We start from the raw sequence: 25,054 nt of genomic DNA on the forward strand, positions 1-25,054 counted from the left end.
AAGTAACTCTCTGGAGACCTTAAGAAAGAATTGTGGCGCCAGATAACCCTGGCCAAAGCTACAAGAATATTGCCAACACTCTGAAGTTGAGCTGCAGTACAGTGGCCAATATGTTTCAGAATTTTAAAAAAATCAGGATGCACTCACAACAGGGCTCATGTTGCATGTCTAAAGAAACTGAGTGAACGTGCACCGCGTTACATCCCAATGCTATCCAAGAGATATAGGTGCAGGTGCTGTCAGCCTTGCTGCAAAAATTGAAGAGGTTTGGGGTCATCCTGTAAATATTCAGACCATAAGCCGTAAACTTTATTAAATTGGTCTGAATGGTTGTTACCCTAGAAAGAAGCCTCCTCTGAAGGCTGTCCATAGGAAAGCCTGACAAAGGTTTGCTGAGTGTATATCAACAAAGACCATGGCTTATAATGTCATCTGGTCTGATGAGACAAAGATTAATTTCTGTGGCTCATATGGCATGAAGCATGTGTGGTGGCAATTAGGTAAGAAGTACAAACATGTTTGTGTTGTGCCTAAAGTCAGGCATGGTGGTGGGAATGTCATGGTTTGGGGCTGCATGAGTGCAACTGGAGTTGTGGAGTTCTATTTTATTTAGGGAAACATAAACTCGAGGATGTACAGTGGAATACTGGTGCAGCGAATGCTACCCTCCCTTCCTTCAAAAACTGGGTTGCAGGGCAGTACCCCAACATGACAATTACACCTCTAAGATGGCCAGGGCTTTTCTAAAGGGGCAGAGAGTAAAGGTGATGGACTGGCCAAGCATGTCTCCAAATCTAAACAAATTATAACATATTTTAGGAATCCTCAAGCAGAAGGTGGAAAAGCACAATATCTCAAATATCCCCCAGCTCTGTCATGTTGTCATGGAGGAGTGGGAGAGCATTCCAGTGGGAACCTTTGAGGCTCTGGTGAAATGTATGCCCAGGACGATCAAGGCAGTTCTGCAAAATCATGGTGGCCACACAAAATATTGGTACTTCTGTAAATTTCACTTTAGGGTGTACAGTACTAAATTTTGTAACCAGGGGTTTAGCTATGAATGGGTATATTTTAAATATTTCTGAGGAGAAAAATATATTTACACTAAAATATATATGCTTTACCCGGAGTACTTTTCGTTGTGTCAAAGCGATGTTAATTCAGTGTTGTTCAAATAAACATTATACTCACATGTCCGCAGAAATGTGAGGGGTGAACTCACTTTTGTGACGTACTGTAAGCACACTACCCATATGATCAAAATAAAAAAATCGAACCGATGGGCAGCAGTGGAATAGCAGAAAACGTTAACATGATTAAAGATAGAAAAGCAAAACAAAATGGTGATCACTGATCCAAAGTGACATCACAAAATGAAGACCTATGAGCAACCACATGGAATCACAAAATCAGGTCCTATGATCAGTTGATTCATTGAGTGAGTGGGATGTGACTGAATGGCAATCAGCAGTCAAAGTCATTGCCAATTGTATGACTGTAGAACATTGTTAACCTATAGAAAAGCTTCAAATAACGTCTGTGAGCAAATATAGCACAACGTGGTTGTCTGCAGTGTTCCCTCTAAGCTGCGCGCGTGCGCAATTGAGCACTGCTCGCACATTCTCAGCGCACAAGAAAATCTAGCCAGCGCACAAAAATTAGGGATCGAAATTACTAATTAAGAAGCGACTTAAGTCAAAGTTACAGTGCATGAAGGTAAAAATACACGGGTTCCCCTGACGTTGAGTCCTAAATGCGGTATTTTGAAGTCGAACGAAATTGAGTAAAGTTAGTAGAGTATGTCGAACACCGGCTTCTTTGGCTCGGCTCACTAAAAAGGAACCGGCTCTTTCGGCTCCTAAACGGCTCTTCAGGTTGTTTTTGCTTCTTTAATCCCAACATGACCAAAAATTACGTAAAATTATGCACAAAATGACTTAAAGGAAGGGGGGAATAGAACAAAAAAGAAAAAAATACCAAATGAAAAAGTAGTGAAAAACAGGGAGAAAGAAAGAAACAAAAGGAAGAGAAAAACAGAAGGAAAAATTTAGAAAAAAAGCCAGAAAAAAAGAAAAGAAAGAAATGTAGGAAAAAAGTAGAGTACAAAAAGAAAAAAGTAACAGCTCGGAAAAAATAAACACAATGAGATTTTTTTTTAAAGAATTTAAAAAAAAGTAGAAAAAAAACACGGAAAAAAGAAGAAAAAGTTTGTGTTGCATTCAAATAATTTCCAATGATATCAAGTGAATCTTGTTGCCAACATTGTACTTCCACTAAAAGATGTGATTAAGTACAGTTCTGTATCTTACAACCGACCAAATAAGCCCCCAAAAATGTTAATATTATGCGACAAAATATATCAGGAAATAAAAAGAAATGGATATCTTGTGAAAGAATTGTAAGAACAAACGACGTTTGTAGGCCGTACAACCTTTGCAATAGTACATGAGTCAATTCATTCAAAAGAGAAAAATCATTTTGCATTGCCGGAAATGTAACTTGATGTCAAGTTTTGGACATGTTTAATAATTCATTTTCTTGCCACACTTGGTATTATGGTGGCTCACTGTTGTTTCAAGCGTTGCTCACCGACTTTGTGTGAACGCTCCGACCCATGGAAAATTAGAGGGAACATAGGTTGTCTGTATATATTAAGTCATTTATCATGGATATTTGAAGTGGTGGGAATATAGCCAATGAGAGAAAAGAGCAAAGCAGTAAGTCAATGAAATCCAAAGCTATAAGAGGAAGAACAAGAAAGGAGAGGGAGGGCGGTCAGTGGATGGAAGGCGATTTCTGACCTCATGTTTTCCATGGTGTCTTCAGGCATGGGTGCCACCGTTTGGACGGCGGGCAAATTCTTGCTGGTGGCGCCGTTCACAAATGATGACGACGAAGAAGATGATGAAGACGCGGAGTCTGCGGCCCCTACGCGAGATGGGCAAGAGTAATCATGTGAGATTACTTCAAATTAATCAGTCAGGCCGAGATTTGTGATGACCAAATTGGGTCAATTTGACTTCTTTCACAAATTGAACATCAATGTCCATTTATTATTTATCAAATCAATAGAACCCGTTTTTTACACCTATAAGAAATGACCAGGGTTGGGTAGGGTTACTTTAACTGGATTACTTTCAATGACTTTTGGATTACTCCAATACCAAATATGCTAATAAAAGACAAAAGAAACTCATCTCATTAGCCGTACCGCTTATCCTCATTAGGGTTGCGGGGGTGCTGGAGCCCATCCCAGCAATCATCGGGCAGTGGGCAGGGGACACCCTGAACTGGTTGCCAGCCAATCGCAGGGCACACGGGGACAGACAACTCACTCGCTCATTCACACCTAGGGACAATTTGGACCGGCCAATTCACCTGAAATGCATGTTTTTGGAATGTGGGAGGAAACCGGAGTGCCCGGAGGAAACCCACGCAAGCACGGGGAGAACATACAAACTCCGCACAGGAAGTCTGGAGCTGGATTTGAACTCACGACAGGTTCCCATGACATGAACTGTGCTGCACAAGCGCTAACCACTGCGCCGCCGTGCTGCCACAAAAGAAACTAAATATGAATAAAATGACTAAATTTTGTGCAGGCTTGGGGAGTAACGGAACACATGAACGGCAAAAATGATGTTGGCAAGCTGTTTGGATTTATTTTCATTTTGTTTCTGTCGCATTTTATGTTAGTTTTGCCGGAGATCAAAGAGATCAAAGCCAGGTGAGAAAGCTTACCACGTGTTGTGAGTCATCATTTTATTCATATTTAGTTTCTTTTGTCTTTTATTAGTATATTTAGTATTGGAGTAATCCAAAAGTAATTGAAAGTAATCCAGTTAAAGTAACCCTACCCAACCCTGGAAATGACAAAGGAAGAACTAAGAACGAGAACATAATTACATCAATGTTAAAAAAAAAATAACTATGAATGCACTTTTTGCTGTGTGGGCTTACCAATCAATTTTCGGGATGCACGTCTGACACAGGCAATTTTTATGGCTCTGCCCATTAGCATTTTGGGAGGGATTGCATTCACCTACACGCTACCCGATTCGTTGAAAAAATATGCACTTCTTGTACCGGAGTATGTCATGTCATGCTGCGTTCCATAAAAGTGGGAAGTCGGAGTTTTCCAACCTCCGATCAGGAAAATATAATTGGAATGACACAAAAGGTGGGAGGTCCTAGTCACCAAGTCAGAGTAAGGATATGTTCCCCGACTTCATCAAGTGGCTTCAACCAGATGTCACTCGATAAAATGGCAATGCCAAAGGAAACACAGACGGTAAATTGTAAAACTAAAGGAGACAAATTATGGTGTACGCTATTGACCTCAGACGCCGTGTGAGAGTATTTGCGAGAACGCAGGTTTGCTGGAGGTCCAAATGTCATTAAATGAACAAAATAAAAAACAACTTTCCGCGATTGGACATCATTTCAGTTTACATTCGCTTGAAACGCTTTGAGGTCGTACCTGGTACCATCCGAGTAGGAGAAATCCTGACTTCCTAATTTTCTGAAATGCAGCATCACGTCACAGTGTTTACAAACAGTAAAGGGTCCATATGGTAGTCGCTATTATAAATGGGAACATGATCCAAGAAAACGTGACGCAAAAAACTTGGAGGAGATTGGAAAACCGCGCTGTGAAAACTGTGTCAGGTATGGGGGGGGCACTTTGCACTTGGCGTTGTGCAACCCAAGGCATCAACGCCAAATTCCCCACCCGGGCTCTAGGGGTCACCTGTGGTGTTGATCATGCTCTTGGGGGTTGCTGTGGCGGCAGCAAAGATGTTGGGTGTGCTGCCAGCCGTGGAGGCGCCCCCAGTGGTCGGCGTGCCCACCGTATTGACAGACAAGCTGCCGGGCGGCGGCTTCTTTACCGGAACCACAACGCTCCTGCGAGACAAAAAGAGTGCTTACAACATATGAGATGACGGAGGCCAGCTCAAGCATTGTCGACTCGGATCTGACCTGTCGAAAGAGTGGAACTGCATGGGCAGCATGGGGTGAGTCTTCAGAGCAGGATCGGGGTGGTATGGCGTTGGGCCCGAATCCTGGCCCGACTCGCAGCCGTCCAACGGAGCGGCCACCAGGCTCTTCAGGATCTCCTGCAATGCAGACAGAGAAGCTATGAAAACCATAACCAACAGAGGGGACCATCTATCTCATTTCCACAGTTGTTAAAACCTTTTCTGTACCGCGGACCAGTTCATTATCTGACAATACTCTCATTTCAACAATTATAACATTTACAGTAGTAACAACATTAACAAAAATAATGACCGTAAACCCCCTGCGTAGTCATGTGGAAACTTTAGATGTCCTCATGACATAGCACCAAAATCACATTAATTCATATTTCCGAACTGTTTATCCTAACAAGGGTTGCGGGGGTGCGAGGCCCATCCTAGCCATGTTCTTGGAATGTGGGAGGAAACCGTAGTGCATGAGGGCACCGGAAGAATATAAAAACTCCACGCAAGGAAGCAGGTATCAGGAATTGAGCCGGGACCTCTGAACTGTGAGGCAAAGGTGCTAATAGCAACACACTCTGGTCGCTATCGTCACGTTGATCCGAGTAATTTAAAACACATCGTCGTCAAATGAACCAACCCCGTGAAAAGCTTGGGTTATGTGGTCTCTGAGTCGTGTTCTCCTACTCCGTTGCCAAAGGTTTTTCCGTAGCAGCAAGTTTGTTTATGTTCGAGCATGACATAGTTGACCATTCTCCACGCCAATTGGCTATAAGTGTAAAAGTTTAGTTTGATTAATCCTTCACTGTATCTTTAGTGGGCGAGAGTCAAATGCGCCCTCCTGATTTTAATTCAAACATACCATCACAAAGCCTGGTTCAAGTTCAGCCTGAAACCTAGCACTGTCAGTGAAACAACAATTGGTAAAAGAAAATAATGGTACTTGTTTTTCTTTCTGTGCGGCCCAGTACCAAACTACCTACGGCCCAGTACCGGTTCCCAGCCCAGGCTGGGAGGTTTCCAACCACTACTTTATTACACAAAAATGTATTTCAAGTGTGTTTTTCAAATAAGTTTCTCACCTTGACATTTATGCCTTTATTAGTCTGGCTGATGCTGGAAATGGATGAAGGGAGCGGCTGTCCGGGATTAGGGTTACGGGGGGAATCCAGAAGGCTTTCTTGCGACCTCCTGATGTCCGACAGGCTGCACAGTAGGTCGGCTTGGCTGCTGCTCATGTCCCGGTCTCGGTCCCTGTCCGTCTCCCGCCCCACCAGGCCCAGACCCAGACCCAGACCCATCTCGGAGCCGTTGAGGGAACTGCCCGCGTGGCCCTCCTCGCCGATGCCTGAATCCGTGTGAGGTAGGCCAGCCCGGGGTGAGTCGTCTACGGGGGTAGAAGTCTGCTTGTCGCGGTCTGAGAAGGCCGAAGAAGGGTGCTCTGAAGAGATTGTAAAATTCATAACATTTACTTTGAGTGAAATGCCTAATTTGGATAGTCCATCAACTTTTGAAAAGCTGTTTACAAGTACTACAAACAAAAAAATTGCAGCACATGGTCAATTGAGTTGAAGGCGAAATAATGACTTATCCTTGTTTATACTGGAACTGTTTAATTAACGATAACTAGAGATAAAAATGGAGTGTTGTCAGCTAATTAAGATGCTCAAAGAATAACGTCAACCTATATGTTGGCCTGGAGAGTGATGGGTGCCACCAGGCTTTACACACCACAGGAAATGGTGCCCCTACGTCCCTAGTGGTTAACGGGTTCCAATCTACCAACCAACCATACCTTAAGGCACCTTTTCATCACTATGTTTGTATAGTCCAACATGAAAACTAACCTGTGCTGGTGGGTGAGTTGATTTCATGTCGGATGCTGCGTCCAGAAAGGCTGGTGGACCTGCTGATCTCCCGCTGCGGCTCCAAAATGTCTCTATACTTGGACACCATCAGCACCGAGATGAAGTAGACCACAGCCAGGGCCAGGAATTGAGCCTGCTTACTGTCATCCTGCAACCACAGTGAGAAAAAAGAACAAAGATTTACCTTACACGATTGCTTGATTTGATGAGCGCTCAGCTAACGACAGAACACACTGACCACGTCTCGAAAAACCACCGCACGCAGACGGTTGATGTCCACATCCTGCAGGAGGCGGTCCGGGTCCTGCTCAGCACAGAACACAGGAGCAAGAGGTCAACTATAAAGTCAGGGAATGCGGGAAGCTATGCATGTCCAATTCGTAGGCCCAATTAGATATTTTTTGTCATTTTATAAATGTTCTTTACTCATTTCTAAAACACAATTCAAACTCTACAGATTTACAAAGAAAAATCAGGCATGAAAATGGTGAGAAAGGTGTGGAGGAAATACCATATCTTTTGAGAATAATCAAACTAAGTATTGATAGTAACAAACATTGTTGAATACATGTGGCCATGATTCAAATAATCTATTGCAACTATGAATACAAAACCAATATTACATTTGCAACGTATTCGTTTCAGTCATCGTTATCTACACAAAAGAGTTGTTTCCCTCGTCCAGCTTCGCCGTGAGTATTTACATCTTTCAGGACGGCGTTCTCTTTTCTCCATTCTCTAACATTCATCTCTGGTACTTTGAATAAAAATAGTGTGATAATGAGATCAAATCTAATTTGCATTACAGACAAATAAATACAGTACTCCGCATGAACTACACTAATATTCATTCAAATGCACCACCTCAAACGCCCAATCCACAATACCCCCCTTCACACCTCAAAACAGGATCTAAGCAATGCACGCCACCCTTTTTAACTTCAAAACAGAGAATTTCTCCTAAAGGTGAAAGATTTTTATGCCTGAAAAATCAATTACGCTTTATCATCCTTGTCATGAGGACAGTGGACATTCATGGCTTTCCTCTCACGGCAATGTGTAAGTGTAATAAAGAGACCGAGAGCGCTACCTTGCTGGAGGCTGCAGTGGCATGCAAGCTGTCCTGTGACTTGCTGCTGGTTAAAGAAGACCTGCAGTTGCGATCTCGCTGCCTCTGCCGGCACTCCAAACAGTTCCTCACCGCCACGCAGCAAACTGACACACACAGTAAGGATGTTTTAAAATCTGCAGCGGTTCTATTTGGTCCCTACTGACCGCCAGAGGTGGTGCTTCAAAGCACAGAATTTTCCTTTCACACATGCACAGTTTGAGAAATGCAAACCAAATTAGCCATTCGTGAGACTTGTGGCCCAGGAAGTGTATCATTTGCGTCTCGCTACAGGTTTGTTTTCTACGGAAGATGCGGTCAAACAGGGATCATCGAACCACAATAACATTCGTAACAACCGAGTTAAAGAGTGCTGACCTAGTCTGAGGCACTGCCTCATGAGCCCGCCGGAGGACATGTTCTTCTCGGCCTCGATCTCGCTGAAATTGAGAGAGCTGGCGAACACTAGCACGTCCACCATGGCCATCAGCCGTGACAGGAAGGTGACAGCCGTCTCCGACGACATGCCCTGCGTTGCCTCGATATTCTCCAGCTCCGTCTGGATGGGCCAATATGACGCATGAATGAGGTGAGGACGAGATGGATTTGGAAGAGGGAGAAGCAATGGTTTGTGCCCAACGTTCGTGCTTTAACTCTCTTTAAGGTAGGTCAGGTCATTAGCAGTAGAGGTTGAAAAAAAGCTCTATGTAAAACAAAAAAACGTTATTTTGTGACACAGTATTACAGAAACTCATTTATATACCGTAATTTCCAGACTATACGGCGCACCTAAAAAGCCTAATTTGGTCAGAAATTTGAAAGTGCGCCTCATAACCCGGTGCGCCTTATGTACCGCAGAATACGTCTGATAATAATGGAAATGCATAGAGTAAATAAAGGTATGCAATACCATACAACTGATTGTAAAATATTGTTCAGATCGAGAAACATCTCTGTCCTAAAAAGCAAAACATTGTGTGCAACGGGGAATCGAACCAGAGTAATGGCCGTGAGAGTGCTGGCACTTTACTAATAGACCATTAGGCCTTAGACTTTTATCTCATTATCACACTATTCTACCTCGGTGCCAGGAACACTAATTTGCATAATGCATTCTGATTTGTTAAACAGTCCCTCCACTTCTTCACCAACGAACGTTAGAGAATGGAGAAAAAAGAAAGTCTTTCGAAAATATATTGTACAAGCTCTTTTATGTACGTATACTGTAGATTTCAAACCCAGACGTGATTGACGTACAGGTGAAGAAGTGGAGAGACTGTTTAACAAATCAGAATGCACTACACAAACTAGTTTTGTGGCAATGTGAGCAAAAATAGTGTGATATTGGGATAAGCTCTAATGCTATGTCGTATATTATCTGTACCACTGGTAGCCTAGTGGTAAAGTGTCGGCTCTCGCAACCACTACTCGTGTTTGATTCGCATTGTATGCAATGTTTTGCGGTTTCGGTGAGCAGCACATTTTAATGCATTGCATTAATATGTATCTGTACAAACGGAAGCTCTAACTGTAGTCTCAATTTCATGCACCTTGTAGTGCAGTGGGCCTCATGTATGTAAACTATATGACAAAAGACTATTTTGGGGGGTGTATCATATAGTGCGGAAAATACGGTAATCATGATTGACTTCTATGTGATTACTTTAAGTCATATTTCATTAATCTTATTTACCAGTATCATATCTATATTTTCTGTTTTTTTCATCCAAAATATATGGTTTTAATATATCAATTATTTGTTCATCTCATCTCATTAGCTGCACCGCTTATCCTCAGTAGGGTCGCGGGGGTGCTAGAGCCCATCCCAGCAATCATCGGGCAGTGGGCAGGGGACACCCTGAACTGGTTGCCAGCCAATCGCAGGGCATCAAATATTTGTTATTATTAGTTATTTTTTAATGTATAAAATTAACACTACATTTTTTTACCTCTATATTTCATTTATTTTTTATTTATATTCAAAAAACAATACACAACCAATTTTTAATTACACATTTATTAAGTTTATTCAGCACTTAATCCACAAAATGTTTTAATAAGTTACCATGTGTTTTGTACTAGTTAATTAATAAATTAAAGTCTGTTTAATATTTTCCCTAAATTACTTTCTAAAAACAGTAATATTTCATTTGCTTATATTTTTGTGATTATTTCGTATTTAATATTCAGTAGTAGCCGAAGCTTCAGTTCATTTTTCAGCAAATATTATTAAACATGTGTTACAATAAATTAATGCCAATAATGCTTTTATTAATACTCATTAATGTAAAATGTTAGAGAGTAAAATGTCTCAAGCAGATTATAATATATTTAACCAAGTATAAAAGTACTTTTTGCCTATAATAATTTTGATTATATTTTATAACGAATCTACGCATACTTGGATAAATAAACCCTGCAAGAATTAAGAAAATGCATTCGAATGAATAGTTTTGTAAAACCTAACACATAAAATATCGCAGGCTGACAATTTTCTTTTAACATTTGTTACAGTTAATTAAAAACAATAATCATTTTATTAATATTCAGTCATGTAAAATAATCAGATTTTTTTTTTTAATCCAATTATAAAAGTATTTTTTTGCTGATATTTATTAGGATTGTATTTACAAAGAATCGCCAGATAATTAGACAAATAAATCCCACAACAAATAGATTAATGAATCCGAATGAAAAAAACTTTTTTAAAACACGAAACGAAAAAAGAATGCAGGCTGTTCGCCGATCTTGTCGGTCTCGGAAAGTGAGGAGGTGAGCAACCGTGCCGGTGGCATCGCAAGTCAAGCTCCGTGCGTTTTATCAGTGCAAGAATTCACCCATCAATCATTCCAGTGAGCATGTCATAAGTGACCAAACAGAAAACACACTTGTGAGGACAAACTGATGCTGGGGGACCTCCCCTCAGTGGTGACGTCATTCAGGGGGGATTCTCATAAGCTTTACCCACCTCGCCCCCCTCGCCTGCTCCACCCGGAACGGGCGTCACCTCCTCGCCCTTCGCATCCGCTCCCGTCCTCCTCTTAGAAAATCCATATAAACGGAGTATAGGAGTAACAAATACAACACAGCACGAGAGGTCTAAAATTCAGATATTGGGAGCAGCCCACCCACCCGGAATGAAGACTTTAAAGGAAAAGAAGGAAGAAAACTTACACTGCTGGCACTACTCTTAGAAGTCTGGACATGCAAAAACACATAACAACCAAAAGACGACAAAAAAACACAGAGAGGAAAGGAAAGAATGAATTTGGATAAACAGCAAATGAAGTTCGTCAAGTCAGAAAGAACAGGGTGTCTTCAGATCTAGAGAGGGATAAAAATCTAAATCCGTTGATAGGACATTAACAAATAGGAATATACTGTCTCAATATCAATATGAACACACAGCTTTAATAGTCACTCTTCAAGAATATTCACATTCCAAGAGTTTTTAAGAAAACTTCAGATTATCTCATTTGGAATTCCATTTACAATTAAAGTAGATTTAAATGTTTTCTGGGATTTTTGATCAAAATTATAAGACGTGGTAGTATTTTGAACGATTTAAAAACCATACAAATTAATATCCTTTGAGACGTAAATATCACAGAAAGTACACGATTGGAACGAAAATAAAAAGGATCAAAAATGAAGATCGTAAGATTTTTTTTCCAAATATGAATGAGAAATTCTAACCCAATTTCACATATATATATTTAAAATGCTCAGTCTTTAGCAGATTACTTTATTTTCAACTTTTTTGTTTACAAATAATCTGCTCATGAGTTAGTAAAAAGGCATACATATATTTAATATGATAATTAATGATTACTATTCAAAGGATATCCTTTTTTTTAAAAAAACCCTGTAACTTCTAAGCACCATAAACGTGACATTCTAAAAGCATTCTGTAATGGCCACAAGGTGTCACCATTGCAATAAGAGGCAGCAGCAGTTCCCCCCTCCCGCCACTGCGTGGTGCCACTTACGGAGGGCGAAGTAGCGGCGGACAAAAGAGGCAGAATGCCCCCACAGGCGATGATTATGTTGTCAACCATCTGGGAGATGAGGTGGATGGTGTTGTGCACAAAAATGATGTTCTCGTTGCTGTTGACAAAGTCCATCACCGACTTGGTGGAGTGGCTGCAAGGAGAAGGCCTTTTTATTTCACAGCACGGGGGTCAACACACAAGTGAAAGCCTCTGAATCCCGGGACCTCACCTCCTCCACACGTGCACGTCAGTCTCCAGTGCAAAGAGCAGGTCGGTGAGCAGCCTCTGATGCATGGGCGACCACTTGAACTCTGGGATGCGGAACATAGTTGTGCGCGGACCCGGGCTGAATTGGCGCCTCTGTTCCTCTGTCATGGGCATCCCCCGGAATCCCAGATCCACTCGCAGGTCTCGCTCGAGCTGGGAAGCGCTGCGGCCGTGCAGGGCCTGAATACAAGAAAGACTTTAAAAGCGGGTTTAAATGTATTCCCAAACAGATTCCTTTATTTTGGTTAGGCACAGAACATGTAGTGTTCCGTCCCACAATTATACAACTGTAGTGCAAAATATTCCACACACCGCGGTACTCGAGAAATTAAGTCTCAAAGATGATCTATTTGGCTTTTTTTGCGGTAGAGCTGTGATGTCATTGAAGTAACCCAACACTTTCGAAATGGCATATCCCATTAACACATGTGAGGCAAGCTCTGAAACAGACAGCGGTTTTAGCGAAGTTTCTATGACCCTGGTTTTGAGCCAATCATGACAAAAAGAATGGACCTGACTGTCTAAAGGAAAAAACAGTTATAGTGCCACAGAATTTGATATAGACCCGTTCCGATATGAACCAGTGGTTCGGGAGAGTTACAACATTTGCAACGTATGAGAGAAAGAGTGATTGATTCTTAAACACAGATTGGTATGTTGTGTTTAGCAGATTGTGTACCATTTATTTGGACAGGAGGGCGATTTATACTCCGGTGAGAAAATGTGTCAAAATTATTACTAGGTATATCGCTTCAGGTGTTATTTTCACACTAAACCAAAAGAGGGCGCTTTAGGCCTGTGTTGATCATTTCAACCTTGCTGTATTGTGCCCAAAAAATGTCCCCTTGTTCTGTACACAAATGTTCAGAAGATAAGCCGTCCTTTCGCCAAAGTAAATACTTTTAACCTGCTCAAAAGGAATTTCTGTACTGTACAAGGTACAAGTACACTGTGCTTAACTGTTCCATTACATATCCCCAAAAATGAGATACAAAGTCAGTTTACTGATGTTTGCGCGAGTGACGTATGATATGCTTGGGGCTGGGGGCATTTCTTGCTGCGGGACATTTTCTCGCACCAACACCCGCAATTTAGTGAAAAATAAAACAACAACTTGAGAAGACTGAACAAAATGGCACCGAAAAGAAAATCATATTCTGCTGATTACAATCTGCAAATAGTGAAATATGTAGCCAAAAAGCAGAAAGAAAGACTGGCGAAAAGCAGAGGGGACGATGAGTCTGAAGTATGCAACGTAGAAGTAGAAAGAGGAAACAAACGGCGGATGAAAATGTCATTATATTTCGTGATTCGGAGCAAAAATGCTCATGATGGTAGGCATGTTCTTTATGCTAAAGTTATCTGAAGTACTGTTCTTAAGTCAGTACTGGCAAGCATGTAAGATATTCACATATGTGTAACTGTGTTTTCATTTCATTTTTATTTTAAATTCTCTTACAGGAGGACATGTATGTTTTTGGTGTTGGATTTTAGCGAATAAACTTAATGCGATTTGTATACCGAGTGCGACTTTTTAATCACTTTTTCATAGGGGTCATTTTGCGCAGTTTGCTTCTCAGTCAGGAAAACACTGTTGGAAATAGGCCATACTAAAGACTAACATATATTACATATTTATTCTTATAAAATATAGATGCGCAATGCCAATCGCGTAAAACTTGTTTAGACGCATTGTTTATTCCCTGTTGAACTGAATTCTTTAGTTTTAAGTGTATTTGTGATCCACTTTAGCGCAAAACTCATTTTTTAAGTTTCTACAAACTGTTTGCGACAACACCTCCTGTTGTCGCGATTTTCTGTGTCAGTCTGGATAGGAAACAGACTAGAACTGAATGCACACTTGTTAAGTCTCCCGATTTGGTCGGGAGACTACCGCTTTGGCTACGATACTCCCGCCTACCGATCTGAGAGCAACATCTACTGATTTCTAATTTATTTATTTTTTTGCCGATTAAAATGTAGCCGAATTATCCCTAGTCTTCATCGTCGTCTTTTTCGCCGTTCTGCACCGGAAAAAGCCTTGATCGAGACTCGGCAATCATAATCTCGAACTCCACGTGATCTCATTCCTTCGAGAGCAGCAGACGAATAAGAGTGCTACATATGATTATGTTAAAGAACACCGGAAATTTGGAATAATTAAACATTATAATAATCACATGTAAACATAAAATAACAATAAAGTAGATTGAAAAACGAATTTTATTGTTGTCTTTTCAAATAATAATAGTAATAATAATAATCGCGTCCCCAAAAAATCTCCCGATTTCCCATTTCTGAAACTTAACATGTATGTGAATGAATCCTCGTAACCTGTTTGACTAAATAGCAATATGGCGACTGGTTTTGTAAGCATGCTGGTGCTAATCCAATGACGTCACGGCACAGGATGTACGAGACAAGACAGACTGTCTTCAAAATGCATCATCTTGTAAAATAATTGGAATCTATCAATGAATATATATTTGATGCAAAAACCACATTACGCTTTAGCATGTTTAAAAATAACCGATTACCTTTAACCTAATCCCAATTTAGAGCCTCAGCACTTCAATGCTCACCTGTGTAGTCGCGGTGGTTGATATCTTCTTATCTTTGCCGTCATCTGACCTCTCTGTGTCAGACGTTACGCTAGCCGCATCCGTGACCCCTTCAGCCTTGAGTGCCGGCCCCTCGCTGTCCGTGACAGCGGCACCGTCTGGCCCGTCTCCCTCGGTGAAGTCTGGCCTTGACGCCGCCTGGTTCCGGGCCTCGGCGATGGAGCTTATGTCGGCTAGCGGGCTCCGGATCTTGAAGGGCCCGTCCTCTGGGAGTTCGCCGGCTGAGCTGCAGCTGGTCATGTGGGCAAGCAGGCTGAGGTCGTCGCTGGCACTGATGCTCGTGGGCGGAGCAGGCTGATCTGGACCGGTCAGTACCAGGGCATCGGAGGCCGCTAGAGCAGGGAGGAGCTTCTCGTCCACCTGGAAGAACCGTTACTTAGTACTATTTGAGTTGGTGAGGCTGGTTACGGAGCTAGCTAATTGCTAGCCGATAAATAAGTCCGAGTTCCATATAAATTGGCTAGTTTCAATAAGCTGTTGATGTAATTTATTGGTTAAAGAAGGTGCATGGAATTCTGATTTTAGTTACTCTCTGCTGCATAATTGCAGACTTAGTCAGTGCATTCAGTACATTCATTATTCAGATGCGCTCAAATAAACACCCCTTACTTAGGATCCATACACCTTTTCCAAAGCCACGATCAAGCATTTTTTAAGGACTTTCAATATCAATTTTTCAATGTGTCTAGTACCATTAAAAGAAGAAATCAGTTTTAAATCATACAAATATATTCATGATTTACATATGGATTTTTAATACATTTGTTTTTGAGATAACTCTTCCACTGAGAGGTGTTGGGTAGAAAAGTTAAAGTAATATGGAGCTTTCGGTTTCAGTTACAAGAAATTCTGCCCGATGGAATTTACAACTGGGAAAAGCTACCTTGTTTTATTTTTTGCTTGGAGCAAAATAAATGTTCGCGATTGATGCATAATCGTTACTTTAATTTGTATTCCTAAGACTTATAACATTGGTAAAACGGCGGCGCCCTCTGTTGGCTGCGGCTGCATCGGCTCGCTACAACGGGTCAGGTGTATCGACATTTCGTTCTTACAAAGAATGACAATACAAAGGAAATTATTATTATTATTATTATTTTAGTGCCCTGTTTAGGTGAAGCATGCTCTGGTCCTATTGGGCGTGACCCATAGAGGGCAATGATGCTTCATAGGACAATTCCATACAATCTAATGTCAGCTGCTGTTAATCACAAGGGAAGAATAAATGTAAGGGCAAAGCAAAGCCACCAGAGAGCAGTGTTGCCGTCATTTTTAAGCAGACTTGTTAAGAAAATTAGCAACAATTTCTAGCATTTACAAGCACTTCACCCAAAATTCAAGCACAATAAAACACAATATTAACATTATTTGAAGCAACCGTAAGAACCGTGCTTATTTTATCTTTCTGGGGGTTTGATTTGGTGTTTGGGATTCTACTTGAGGCAGGCCTCTTATTAAATTCACCGTTTTCACACAACACAAAGGAATAAAAACGCAAGGACGTCAGTCTCCACCACTCAACTCCAACCCCCAGTCCCCATTCCTGTTCATACTGAACAGCTCGGTTAAAAAAAGCAGGTGCTGTGGAAAACAAAGCATAAGGGCTCTTTGAACTCAGTTGGGCAATGTTAACACATACTTAACAGGGAAAATATTTCACATTTAACTTTTTGAGGATACCTCAAACAACGCACCCCACCTTTAATTAACGGGTTAGTAGTTTGGTAAGTTAATTTTATGGTTATTTTTGAGGGGGGGCAATATGTTAAATTGTTTTTATTGCAGGAACTTTTTAATAATGCACTTAGAAAGGTAAGCAAAGGTGAGTCGGTAGGTGGTTAGTTGCTTCATTACTTACATTTATTATTCGTATCTGGGTTGGTTACCTAATTTGTTGATGCATATTCTAGCTCTCTTGCTTGATGGCCAATTAGATTGTTATCTGGTTGACTAGTTGTTATGTTGAGACATTTGGTTGGTGAGCCAGGTAATCAATGTGTTTATTAGCTGATTATTTATCCAGTTGTTTCATTTTTGACTGACCTAAATGGTTCGCTTATTGGGACATGAGGGTGACCTGTTGTACCTTGCTAAAAAGGAATCCATTGTTGCTGGGTACACTGTCCTTTTCGTCAGCCAGTGTTATGAGGGGGCCCATGATGCCGTCATCCTCCAAGGTGACACCAGAGAGGGCCAAACTGGGCGGCAGGCGGACTGCAACCGCCGCAGCGGCTCCATCGTCTTTGGGCACCAGGGTACCGTTGAGGTTCTGCACAACGGCGCAGTAGGCACTGTCCAAAAGAGAGTCCACCTCAACCAGGGGTCCGTTCTCTATCGAGGCACCCGTTCCCGCCCCGCCCCCCACTCCGAGGCTTTCGGGACTCAAGTCCAAGTCGTCCAGCTTCACCTCAGTGGCCTCCACCTTTTCAGCTTTGATGTCTACCAGCAGGTCGTGGACCTCCACCCTCACGCCGGCGCCTGACTCGGGGTCGCCGCGCTTCACGGCACCATCCGCCAGCAAGTTGCGAGATGAGTCTCCCCCGGCCCCGCCGCCGGCACCCTCGCTGTACTCGGCCTCACTGTCAGGTGTTTGGGAAGTGTCGTCCATCTCCAGGTTGCCATTGACAACAGGTGCCGGTGAGGCAGAGAGGCCAGAGATGGTGGAGACGGAGCCTTTCTTGCCTTTCTTCATGTTTTCCTCCTCTTGGCGCTGGTATTCCTCGTACATCTTGGCAAGATACTCCTTGTGGGCCTCGTATGTTACCTGTAGCCATAGCAAAGTCAGCCATCATCAAAATCAGTTACAGTGCCGTGAATTATTATTTGCCCTTTTCCTAAATTTGGGTGTTTTTTGCATATTCATTACTCACAAAGGATTCAGATAATCATCCAACTTTAATATCACACAAAGAAAATCCAAGGAAATACAAAATACCGTTTTGATATGTTGATCCTATTTATTAAGGCACAAAAAAATATTCAAACTTATATGGCCCCATGTGAAAAAGTAATTGCCCCCTGAACCTAATAGCGAGTTGAGACACCTTTGGCAGGGATAACAGTAACTTTAAGTTTATTAAAATTGGTAATGAGTCTTTACCAGTTATGTGGAGGAATTTCTAAACCCCCTTTACTATTCTTTTTTTTAATCTGCCATATTGGAGGGGTTTTTATCGTGAACTGCCCATTCATGGTCACACCAGAGCATCTCAATTGGATTTGCAATTACTTTTTCACATAGATAGGCCTAGAATTTTCCATTGGGGCCTTAACACTCTCCCAGGGATGCCATATTTAGCCCGTGTCTTTCTCCTGCTGGAATCATGATCACTGACCTTAACTGAGGCCAGCTCGGCTTGTAGTTCCTTGTATACTTTTCAAGGTTCTTTGGTAACCTCCTGGATGAGCTTTCATTGCACCCTTGGAGTAATTTTAGTTGGTTGACGACTCCTAGAAAGGTTGGCCACTGTTTTCTCAATTTGTGGATAATGGCTCTGACAGTGGTTCACTGGAGCCATACAACCTTAGAAATGCATTCCTTCACTTTTGATCTAAATTCTTCTGGAATTTCTTGGCATATCAGGTGTTCCTGAGATTTAGTAGCCTACCTTACTTTTGTCTGATTCAATTTAAGTAATTTCTTGATTCAACACGGGTGGTGGCATTAAATGGGATGTGGCCTTTGGGATTGAACCCAGCTTTCCCAAAACTGTGGTTAGTCACAGTTACTTTTTTTAACAAGGCTTGTAAATCAATTTTTCACGTAGGGCCAGATAAGCCTAGATTTTGTGCCTTAATTAATGGAATCAACTTTTCAAAACTAAATTTTTTATGTCCTTGGGTCATCTTTGTGTGATATTAAAATCGGTTAGATGATCTGAAACCTTTGTGAGTGCTGAATATGCAAAACAATCACTGAATTAAGGAAAGGGGCACGGACTTTTTCACAGCACAGTATGCGAGAAGCAATACGACACAGACCTTAGAATGTGCAATGGAGAGAGTGTCCACCCAGACTCTCCAGCCGCCCCACTCATATTTAATGGCATGGTAGAGCAGTATCCTGAAGATGTTGTACACCATCTCTGTAATCTTCTGCTCCTCTGGATTCTTTGGGTTGATGTAGCCAAGAGAGAACATCCAGTCCTGCCACACCGAGCACTGCAGCAGGCAACTGTAATTGAAATGTGCCATCAACAACATGAGTCGGAAAGGAACTTTAACATATTGACCAAGGAACCACTGCAAACTTTCTATGTATGTTGGGTAACTAGCTGACCATCTTAACATCCAACAAACTTACCAGCTACTGAGCAATATCACAAGTGAATTTACCAACACCATTTCGTAGTGTCATATTTATTCATTTTTAACGCACACTCGTGTATAATGTGCACCCCTAATTTTTAATTCAAGTCGGTATAAATGTTGTTTCGCTTTTTCTCAGCTCAAACTAAGCATTGCAAGTGATAAGCGTTAAATACGTGCGACATAATCGCTATAATTAATTGACAACGTTAACTATAAACTCAATACTAACATAAAATTTACATCAGCTACACATAAGAGCTGTTTCCCATGTCAAGGTTTTTTGCGTTTATTTATATTTTTCACGAAGACTTAATTTTTTCCATGCTCTAACAACATTCATCTCATCGGTACTCTGAAAAAATAGTGTCCAAATTAGATAAAATCTGATGCATTTTCATATGTCACTGAGGGTCTAGTGGACCCGGGATCGATTCCTGTTGCATCCAATGTTTTGTGATTGTGGTCTGCAACATTTATCAACTGATCAATTATTGCACGAATACAGTTTACAGTTAAACCTCTTGTATAGCACACAACCAAACTTTAAGTTGTTTTTTAGGTAAAAAAAAAGCATATTATGCACAAATAAATATGGTAAATAACTAAAAAGATTCTAACAATAATTAACCAGCCTCCAAAAGAACAAAAAAAAACAACAACTTTCAAACTCAATAAGGTACTTAAAAAAATAAACAACAGCATAGGACAAAATAATCGACAGATTAGATTCATAGTTACAATAACTTCATAAACAATACTGCTGTATGTCTTGCATGCCAGGTACCGTCTGTTTTCTCTGCTGTTGCTGAACAGTTTGATCATGTCGGAGAGGAACAGTCTTCTGACTTCCATCAGCTCGGAGCTTGGAGACGAATTCTTCAGCAGCGTGGCAACAACTTTCAGAATCACTGCATGGTGTAAATACACAAGAGCAACATTAGCTATACAAGTACAGCTAGCCATAGGAGCATTGTTAGTAACAGTACTCTTAGGTTAGGTTCACACTGCAAAGCTTAATGCTCAATTTCGAGTTTTTGGGGTGGAAATCTGATATTTTTGTGTGATTGTTTGTATTTCCAAATAAATGTGACTTGTATGTGATCTCCCGTATGAACGCCACATCGGTCCTGCTGAGCAGAAAAGGACACGTGGAATCATACGTGAAATCACACGTAGTACTCATAAATGTTCATGGCGGAGCTTATATTGCAATCATTTTAAGAAGATTAAGAAGAAAGAGAGACATAAATTTGTCTAAGGCGTTTTGTGGCAGCAAAGTCCGTCCAGAGAAACATGTGGGTGCAGAGTCACAGCCAGGAGTGGTGGGGATAATGATGTAAGCGGCTTCTCTGACTGCGACTTCATTCGTAATTTTCCAATAACAAAGGGAACTTCTATGTGGATATTGGAGCGAGCTGTCTTGAACACTGTCACGGCAAGAAACAAATCTTTACCAGCAAATATCTGTGAGTTGTCCCCCCAAATATTATTAAAATTCAAAACCTCACTTTCCGTCCACTGAATCTAAGTTTTTTGTGTCCACCATGGTTGTTGATTCCTCTGCCCCCCCACACTTCTATTCTCTAGCACAGGGGTGTCAAACTCATTTTAACCCGGGGGCCACACGATTACATTCTGTCGGTGGCTGGACTTGTAGATTAAAGAGAAACAAAAAGAGAGATAAAAAAATAAGAGAAAGAGGGAAGGAAAAGGAGAGAGAGAAGGAGAGAGCGAGAGAAACAAAAGAGATAAAAAGTCATGAGAGAGGGGGAAAAGAAAGGGAGAGGAAGAAAGAAATCCAAAGAGAAATAGAAAGATAGAGGGAGAGAAAAGAGAAAAGAAAGCGCAAAAAGAAGGAAGAGAGAAAGAGAAAAGGAAAAAAGGAAGTTAGAGCAAAATAGGTTAAAAAGACGCAGAGAGAGAAAGAAACAAAGAGCAACAAAGGAAGAGAAAAAGAGAGACACAGAGAGTGAGAGACAGAGACAGAGAGTGGGAGAAAAGGGGTCGAAAAGAGAGAGAGAGAGAGAGAGAGACAGAGACAGAGAGTGGGAGAAAAGGGGTCGAAAAGAGAGAGAGAGAGATAGTACAGTGTTTTTGTTCGAGGCACCTGGATTTGGCAACATCAAGTTGACAAATTTCAACCTGCAGCTTGTTTTTCTCTTGCGCTTCTCTGAGTGTTGTCTCGTGGGCCGGATTCAATCCCTTAGCGAGCCTGATCTGGCCCGCGGACCGCCTGTTTGACACCTGTGCTATAGCATACGAATAACCTATATTTTATGTAGACAATATCTGTTTATTATTTGTTATTGCAACATCCTGGTCATACTGGAAGAGGGGATTGCCTCATGTGCGGTCCCTTTTCAAGGTGTCTTCATGTTGAGGTTTTTGAATTTTTCCTTGCCCTCATGTGGGTCTTAGATCAAGGGATGGTGTCATAATAGTCTCTGGTTTGCAATAATTTGTGGTCTGTGCAGCCCTTTGAGAGACTCTTTGTGATTAAGGGCTATACAAATAAACATGACTTGACGTCTGGCGCATCAATGCATCTCGACTCTCAACCGTTCACAAAAGCAGTCGCATTCCTAAAGATCAGGTATGTATCGGATTTAAAACAACATAAGAAAATTGGCCGTGGTCTGGTGAGAAAAAAAATCTGATATTTGCCATTCAGATCGGATGCAGCTCGCCTTTGTGCAAAAAATTTGATCTTTCTGCAGTGTGAACCTAGCCTTAGTCATAACAACATTAGCAATCCCATCCTATTATCAATGCGGACATTAGCATCGTGTAACAGTGACCACTCACTGGGATTCTGGATCTTGATGGTGGAGTCGGGTTCTGGGTGTGGCTTGTGGACCACCTGTGTACACACCTGCTCCGTCAAAATCTGCAAAGGGCAAATAAGGAGGTCTGAAGTGAGTGAACGGGACATCGCCATGGTAATCAGCTAGCCGATCACGTACCTCGTAAAGTGTGTTGTAGGTGGTGACGGACACGGTGTTGGTGTGCATCATCAGACGCTCTCCAAGCAGTGTGAAAAGGCTGTGAGTGTGCATGATCTCCACCTTCCTCCTATTAAATATTTTATATCAGCAAATTATGCATGCAGCATTAGCGTAAAATGAAATGTGAGCAACATTGGCTGTACACGCTCTTTACGTGATAAAAATGTACTGACTTGTGCCCGAGGTGCTTGAGAAAGTACCCGAGTACTTTGAGGGCTTGTACTCGAATACTCTCGCTCTTAGACGCCAGCAGCTTGCAGATCACCCTAGGACACACATACAACAGAGTTCGTACAACTCTTCATAGCCACATTCGTGCACTTTTTGGGACTTTTAAAGCCGATTTTCCAGTTTCTCCAGGATTATTGAAATATAAAATCAAGTATTAATCATGTATTTTGCAGAGCCACAAATATCTGTGATTTACATAGGCTATTTTTAAAATTGCGCGTGCATTTCCCAAGATATGATTTCTTGAGTAAATCGCAAATGCAGTAACCCCTTTAATGTAGTTCTCGACCTGCTAAACTTCCTCTGGAGCCACATGTGGGTCTTTGGCGCTCCCTAGTGGCTTCCTGGCAGCTTTTTACAAATGTTAGATAATGGAAAAACATGGTTTCTGTAGGACAGGAACTGTAAGTTTTGCATAACGCCCACATGATGGCGGCAAAGTATTTTGTTAAGCGGATCGTGTCCTCAACCCATACAGTTGCGCAATAAAACAAGATTATTTTAAAATAAATGTAGATTTTTTTCTCCACACATACTTTAGCCTGTAAATTGGGTTTGTTCTTGATAATAAATGGTAAATAGACTGCATTTATATAGCTCTTTAACCAGTCACTAAGGACCTTCAAAGCGCTTTACAACACACTCACACACACTGATAGCAGAGTCAGCCATTTATCGTGCCAATGTGGGGTTCAATGTCTTGTCCATGAACACCTTAACATTTAACTCGAAGGAGCCGCCAATCTAACCTGCGACTTATTTGGTCCCAAGACAACCGCCCTGCGCCTGAGCCGAATTAAACAAACAAAGATTTAGACTTTGAGGGATTTGACCATAAGGGGACATTTTTGAACGGAACCCCCGCAAAAAAAAAACAGAGATTAATGTATATCTGCTTTTTAGACAAATCTCTCCCCTGTAGGTGTTGAGTAAAAACAATCAAATGTACCTTACATTTTCACTTGCAGGAAGTTTTTCCTATAACAATTCACTTATATGAAAATGCTTCCTTAATTTTTTACAAGGCCCATAATAATTGATACATAATCCTTGCATCAATATGCATTTCATAGAGCCCTGTTTAGGTGTAGCATGCACCTGTCTTCTTGGGTATGACCCATAGAACAATGCCATACAAACTAATGCCAGTTACCGTTAATTACGAAGAAAGAAGAAACGCAATGAGAAAGCGAAGCCACCAGAGAGCAGTGTCACTGTCATTTTTAAAGCAGACTTGTTGAGAAACATAGCAACAATTTTAAGCATTTAAAACCACTTTACTCAAAATTTTACTTTGAAAACACAACATTAAAATTCAAGCATTTTCAAGTATTTCAATCGCCCGTGCGAACCCTGCTTCTTTAATCTTTCTTGGGGTTTGGATTGACGTTTGGACTCTACTTGAGGCAGGCCTCTTGTTAATTTCACACAATACAAAGAAATAAAAATAGGGCAACAATTTCAAGCATTTACAGGCACTTGACACAATATTCAAGCACTTTTCAGGGTCTTCCCTGATACAATAAACGTTTTTCAGGCTGGTTGTTTTTCCCTTGCGTCCGCCTCACCTTATCCCGTTCCTCTGGTCAAAAGCAGGAATCATGGAGGCCGGGTGCTCAGACATGAGCGCTACGAGCAGCTGCAGAACGTCGTGGATGTTCTCGTCCTGCAGGCGGCATCAAAGACAACAACACAATTTGCGACGGTCCCTTTTTCCATTTCATCATTAGATAATTTGAGACGTTAAAACAATTATTCCCACTACAATCCGTATTATCTCTTATAGACGTGTTCATTCCAAAAGCACCAACCTCGTGCATGGTCAATAGGTAGTTGAGAATACTCTGTAGCTCGTCCTCCTTGACACCCCTGTCCTAAAACACAAAAGCATAGCATTAGCATTGCTCTATTTTAGCATTATTAGTGGTCTTACAAATGAATGTATTAGCGTTTTCTGTCAAACATATTAATGACGTGGAGCAGGAAGAAATATGTATGCACATTTTTTTTAAACTTCCAGCCATTTATTATATTTATAGCCGAGACAATCTACCAAAATAATGTAACAACCCTTTGCTAACAAGCATTTTGTGCTTACCTTAAGTATGAGCTGTTTGAGAAAGAGGAGCATGAATGCCCGCAGGGAGATGATCTCCTTTTGGGAAGGCCGAGGTCCATCTGAGAACCCACACATAAATATTACTAATAGGCACAATTACAATAAACACATATTACATTTACTGTTAGGCAAGCAGAAACCATATCTTTAAATTTCTGTATACAGAAAAAGAAAGAAGGGGATGTCATTTTACTCCAAAAGAAGACTGCAAAGTCATGTTGGCAAAATGTGATATTAATACCAACATTGCTCAACATCTGTGTATTACTCTTTTGAGAATTTCATTGACTAAACAAAGTGTCAATCATCATTTGAATCGGTTACTACTATCTTGACATATGCGGAGCTAAAGGAGGCGATCTCGTTTTTATCAGTACAGGCCCTTATAGACTAATGCGGGCTGTGAAACGTGAAAAAAAGCCTGCTATTGGCCGAGAGGGGTGTCCATCAAAAGGTCAGAGGTTAATATGAGAAATAATTTTCTGAGTTTGTTTTTTGGTTGACGCAAATTATGTGGCGAACCAACGGATTACAACAAGTAACGTCCAAT

General features: G+C 41.3%; 1 protein-coding gene across 6 annotated transcripts in view; it reads right to left on the reverse strand.

Moving 5' to 3' along the window:
* Positions 1-25,054, reverse strand: part of nbeaa (neurobeachin a) — a 145,041-nt gene that overhangs the window by 44,750 nt on the left and 75,237 nt on the right. For 4 of the 6 annotated variants that reach the window (XM_088321788.1, XM_088321787.1, XM_088321786.1 and 1 more), the window contains exons 14-35: positions 24,484-24,563; positions 24,197-24,259; positions 23,954-24,051; positions 22,328-22,420; positions 22,113-22,221; positions 21,955-22,036; positions 19,934-20,057; positions 18,820-19,012; positions 16,925-17,602; positions 14,800-15,198; positions 12,180-12,397; positions 11,948-12,101; positions 11,133-11,156; positions 10,927-10,998; positions 8,337-8,517; positions 7,941-8,065; positions 7,089-7,154; positions 6,830-6,998; positions 6,065-6,423; positions 4,981-5,117; positions 4,751-4,905; positions 2,802-2,928 (exon numbers count right to left, since the gene is read on the reverse strand). In XM_088321788.1, the coding sequence (XP_088177914.1) occupies positions 2,802-2,928; positions 4,751-4,905; positions 4,981-5,117; positions 6,065-6,423; positions 6,830-6,998; positions 7,089-7,154; positions 7,941-8,065; positions 8,337-8,517; positions 10,927-10,998; positions 11,133-11,156; positions 11,948-12,101; positions 12,180-12,397; positions 14,800-15,198; positions 16,925-17,602; positions 18,820-19,012; positions 19,934-20,057; positions 21,955-22,036; positions 22,113-22,221; positions 22,328-22,420; positions 23,954-24,051; positions 24,197-24,259; positions 24,484-24,563 (3,706 nt within the window). The remainder of the gene's footprint in view (positions 1-2,801; positions 2,929-4,750; positions 4,906-4,980; positions 5,118-6,064; positions 6,424-6,829; positions 6,999-7,088; positions 7,155-7,940; positions 8,066-8,336; positions 8,518-10,926; positions 10,999-11,132; positions 11,157-11,947; positions 12,102-12,179; positions 12,398-14,799; positions 15,199-16,924; positions 17,603-18,819; positions 19,013-19,933; positions 20,058-21,954; positions 22,037-22,112; positions 22,222-22,327; positions 22,421-23,953; positions 24,052-24,196; positions 24,260-24,483; positions 24,564-25,054) is intronic. The other 2 variants (XM_088321789.1, XM_088321790.1) reach the window with 2 other exon arrangements.

This window comes from Urocampus carinirostris, chromosome 17 (genome assembly GCF_059441175.1).
Source record: "Urocampus carinirostris isolate Australia breed hairy pipefish chromosome 17, RoL_Ucar_1.0, whole genome shotgun sequence".
Taxonomy (NCBI): Eukaryota; Metazoa; Chordata; class Actinopteri; order Syngnathiformes; family Syngnathidae; genus Urocampus; species Urocampus carinirostris.